The sequence below is a fragment of the Lytechinus pictus genome, chromosome 10, assembly GCF_037042905.1.
Source record: "Lytechinus pictus isolate F3 Inbred chromosome 10, Lp3.0, whole genome shotgun sequence".
Taxonomy (NCBI): Eukaryota; Metazoa; Echinodermata; class Echinoidea; order Temnopleuroida; family Toxopneustidae; genus Lytechinus; species Lytechinus pictus.
Genome location: NC_087254.1, coordinates 19,978,933 through 19,984,102, shown reverse-complemented (window position 1 = coordinate 19,984,102; position 5,170 = coordinate 19,978,933). Strand labels below are relative to the sequence as shown.

The 5,170-nt window shown below is 33.4% G+C and overlaps 1 protein-coding gene across 2 annotated transcripts in view; it reads right to left on the bottom strand.

Moving 5' to 3' along the window:
* The window catches only part of LOC129270314 (protein rtoA-like), a 9,016-nt gene extending 5,864 nt beyond the window's left edge, over positions 1-3,152 (bottom strand). For both annotated transcript variants that reach the window (XM_064106138.1, XM_064106139.1), the window contains exons 1-3: positions 3,017-3,152; positions 1,053-1,118; positions 420-467 (exon numbers count right to left, since the gene is read on the bottom strand). In XM_064106138.1, coding sequence (XP_063962208.1) covers positions 420-467; positions 1,053-1,101 — 97 coding nt within the window. In that variant the 5' untranslated portion in view covers positions 1,102-1,118; positions 3,017-3,152. The remainder of the gene's footprint in view (positions 1-419; positions 468-1,052; positions 1,119-3,016) is intronic.
* Between the last annotated feature and the right edge of the window lie 2,018 nt (positions 3,153-5,170).

Sequence of the window (5,170 nt, the reverse complement as noted above, 5' to 3'; positions counted from 1 at the left end):
TACCACTATTACTACTACTACTACTCTACTACTACTACTACTACTACTACTACTACTACTACTACCACTACTACTACTACTACTACCACTATTACTACTACTACTACCACTATTACTACTACTACTACTACTACTACTACTACTACTACTACTGCTGCTGCTGCTGCTAATATAATAAGCTACTAATCTACTAATTTAATGCCACAAATAACTGGATGGGAGAGTGAGTAATCATCCACACATCCATCACTCAACCAGAACTCAGGGGAATAATTAGTAGATCATTAAAAAAAATGAGTTGTCATTTACAATATGTAGTCTTGTCCATTTCTAGTATAAGGACATCAGATGTACCAAAATATATGTGAACATCATTATGATCATGACTAGGAGCTATGTAGGCTCACTGTTAATCTTACCTGTGCCTGTGACTGTATCATCAGTCTGTTGGGCAAAGCACATCCCTCCTGTGGATAGTAACATACACAAAGACAAAAGGGTCAAGAGGTACTATATAACTGTTTCGCACTGCAAAAACTCCGGTGTTGATTTAATATCAGCCCGGAATCTATATCTGTCCACACCAGAGAAGTGTTAAACAACTCCAGTTTGGTTTTCGTCTAACACCAGATATGTGTTTATACAACACCAATTAGTATTAAAACAGCATCGGTTCGATTCCAAACTGGTGTTATTTCAATACTTCTCTGGTGTGGACAGATATAGATTCCGGGCTGGTGTTAAATCAACACCGGAGTTTTTGCAGTGTATAATGTCGTATTAGCATCTATCTTTTCAAATTGAGTCTCCACTTCGTCAATGTATGTATACCTTAAATGTCACTTGTTTTATATCAGAGCCCCGCCTCCAATATTTCCCCATTATTTCAAAGCCCCATCTCCTTCATTTTCAGACCTAGACAATTGCTACGGTCGGCACAGTCCGTATTCATTTCAGAACAAAATTCACAACTACCTGTCTTTTAGAAATCTTATTCGATGTGGGAGTTATTGTTAGAACTTTAAAATATTTTTCGAGGGTGGTATGCTTACCGAGAACACAGAAAATTGCCACTGTCATAGCAAGCGTGCGAGACTCCATTATGATTTTCAGGTCCCCTGTGATCAAGAGAATGAAAATTAATTCAAATATCAATAATATTGCTTCAGAGTGACAAAATTGTTGATAAAGAAGGAGGGGCGCCATATCCCTGCCCCATGTCTGGGTCAAGAATATAGCGCCCCTCCTTCTTTATCAACAATTTTATGTTTAAACTTTTTTCCTTGAGATGTGATTAATCATGGTTTGTTGCTTGGGCCCTAGGCACAAGTATACGTTGCTTTTTGAAGGTATTCTGGTTTATCATCGGCATATGTTTATGTTTTAAAATGTTTGGTGTTGATTTAGTTTTAATGTTGTCTAATAAATTCAATTCAACTAATAGAATGAATACAACAAACGTCTCGAAAATAGCAGAATATTGTACTTCCACAATTTGAAGTGGATCTTATTTTATGAATACTGACAGTGAATGAATTAGTCCAATCTCCATCAGGGGCCCGTTGCATAAAACTTTTTACCTTACAAAACTCATGTTGTTTTTACCGGAGTTTTTGCCCTGTGTTAAAGTCAATGGCAGAAATCAGACTAACCTTAGTTTTCAGTTTTTACCAGAGTTTTCTCAGGTAAAAAGTTTTATGCAACAGGCCCCTGGTGGCCCACAATTACCAATACACTTTACAGTGAACAAAGGTTTCTTTCATAATATGTGTTTTGTTTACTCTGCAAGTGGGGTCTATTTTTCATCGGCAATTAAAGTATACTTATTAAGGTTTTATGAAGACTGTCTCAGATCTACATTTGATATGAACTCACTGTGGACAGGAGCATGCATATCTACTGTCCAGATAGGGGCTGATAAAAGGGAGCTTGTAAACATAGTATATTAGGGTCGCATTTAAGGTTGAAACCGTTTTAAAATGATGATAATTATAATAATGATAATAATAATGATAATAGTAATAATAATAACAATAAAATGATAATATTGATAATAATAATAATGATGATGATGATAATAATAATAATAATGATAATAGTAATAATGATGATGATGATTTTTATTGATATTATTATTAACATTTTTATTATTATTATCATCATTATTATTATTATCATCATTTTGTTTGATAATAATAATAATAATAATAATGATAATAATAATAATAATAAAATAATAATGATAACAACAACAACAACAGCAACAATAATAATAATAATGATAACTTATTTCCTTGAAACATTGTGTCGTGGCTACTTCTGGGAGCGTTTCATTAACACTCTCATCTGACGAGTTATCGGACCTGACAACTTTCCTTGATTTTGATTGGCTAAGAAGCACTGTTACTATGACAACTGTCGAATAATAAAAGACTTGTCGGATAGAAAGTCTGACAAGTCTTTCATTAAACGCTCCCCAGAAATTTCCAGTTTTTAGGGGAAAAAAATTGTGCCTATTTTCGTTCAGCCCTATCAGTGTAAGACTCTTCCTCATCACTCCCTAGCTCTTTGACTATAAGAACAGTGAAGTATGACTTTTGAGAACAAAATCAAGGGTACGATGATAACTGTGGTGTTCTCACATTGGATGCAGCTTAATTTCATCAAATCATTAATTTTGATATTCCTGGCCCTAGATTGGCACCGATTCTTCATAAAATGCTTGAAAACTGCGTATGTCTCATCTTGGAACTTATCTTATTCGTTTAGTTTCTTTATTATGTCTGTGCTTGTTTGTATTGAGAGTATAGGCCTACTCGAAGTATGCTGATATTATGCTAAAGAAGACAAGGAAATTTGTATCGATTCTCATGCGGCTCGACCCTTTCCAAAATCACTATGAAAATTATCAATATCATGAATATGAGAATTACAGTATTAAGCATGTTAAGTGTTTCACAATCAAATTAAACATATTATGATAAAATTCAAAATAGTTAACGACGGTCAAACTTACGTAGTCTTAAATTGATGAAATTTATTCTCCAAATTAACAATCCTTAGCAATGTTATTATATCCCGGGATAGAAGATGGCAGTCGATTGAAGCATAATACTTGCTTCAGAATGAAATATTTCGAGGTCTCTACGCCACATCTCTCTTTCTCTTCATCATTTTCTGAAAAAAAAAACTTTGGGCGGAGTCCGGACAACTGTGCGCATGCGCGGCAGTATTTTTACGCGTTGCCTCGCAACTACAGAGAAAGGAATATCGAAAGAGCCAATTACCATGCATATCGTACTTCCTCATAATACAGTTGCTTTCTAATATTAATTAGAGCCACCATAGGAAAGAAAAAGCACCACGGTCAAACAAGAGTGAATTGCCTGTATCAACACCGTTAATATGATTGATCACTTTCATTTCTTAATAAATTGAATTGAATATAATAATGGTTCTTTTTCGTACAGGCCTTAAACAATAATGGTGTGAGCATGGCGACCGAATTCCAGCGCATTATCTTAATTTTCGTTCGAACTTTGACTGAAAAGCACTCATTACAACCGTTAGATATCTGCACCTATATCATATATCTCTTTGTTTGTCCTGCTTTTGCATTTACTTATTCTTTTTTATATTTCATTTTTTTTCTAATCCCCATTGCATCAATCCAATCCAGACCACCTCCGATTTTACCCCCCACCTGTCTTTGCTCACTCTCACCCCCCCCCCCCCATCTCTCCATCTCTCTCTCTCTCTCTGTGTCTCATTTCCTAGACCTCTTAATGGTATATTTTGTCTCTCTCCGATTCCTCTCTCTTTCTATTTCTGTATTTTTCTTTCTTTATTTATTTCTGTCTTTCTGGTCATTTCTCTTCTTTCTTACTCTCTAATCCACCCAGTGCATAACTTTCTTTCATTGCTAAGTATTATTCACCTAATATTCATGCTACGATCACACCAAAAAGGGTATTACTTATGATAAGATAAATTATCAGTTAATTTCTTAGAGTTAGCATTATAGCATTATGCGATCGTATAAAATTAAACGATAGCCATACTGGCAAATCATATGTCATAATAATGAAATGATTTAAAGCGCATTGACATCGCGACACAGAATAGACCTATGAACAAAAAGCAAACGATTCCAGGATTTATTACTTTTTATTGTGGTTTAATAAATGGAATCCTGATAGGATTTGCTGATCGAAATATTCTTCCAACAACGCAAATACAACTGTGTATTTCGTATACATTTTGTAAAGTAAATACATTATTTTCATTCAATATTAATGTGATTGTTCTTCTTGATTATGGCATACGAAATAATATATTAAAGCCATGACCGTGTACTTCAAAACATAGTGTACTCTTAGGAAATTCTAAGTAAACGCATAATCATTGAAGTCTTTGTACTGTTTAGCGAATAGTGTTTTCGTGTTTTTTTTTCATAAATATGTTTAAAAACAATGCTTGAAAAAATATATACAACAATAATGACCTTGATTGTACTTGCAATATTGGATTTGATTGCAAACCTTTGCTTACCGGTCGCAGAACATATTGAACACAGTCATGAAATACTCTAAAATAATATCAATTGATTGAATAATACACTCACCACAAATTAACTTTATTTAGAAGTAATTTAAATATATCATATTAACCATTACGATGTTCATGAGTATACACTCCACATTTAGCCAATATCTGAATATACATCTATCTGACTAGTGTGCACAAAATAAGAACAGAATCTGATTTTTTTATTTAAAAATGTCTGTATTTCGACAAAGGAACAAAAAGTAACGAAACTTTTTTCGATGCAAATCGAATATGAGACAAGTCCATTAAAATTTAATATTCATATATACATGCCTATCAACAAATTGCCAGCAATTAAGTTGATAATCTATCTACTATCATGTCATTTATACCAGTGTCGTTAAACTGCATATTGAGCCAAAAAATAATTGAGGGGACTAGACATGGCATATTATATACATTTTTTTAATCTAAGAAGCTGCGAAGCGATTAAGAATATGTACATTTTTTTTTACATTATGGATACAATAATCTTATTTTTGTAATAGGTGATCAGAAAATAATACCATAAGATGTCACCATTTTCCTTTTCTTTTTCTTTAGTTTTCCTCCTTTTTTTCTT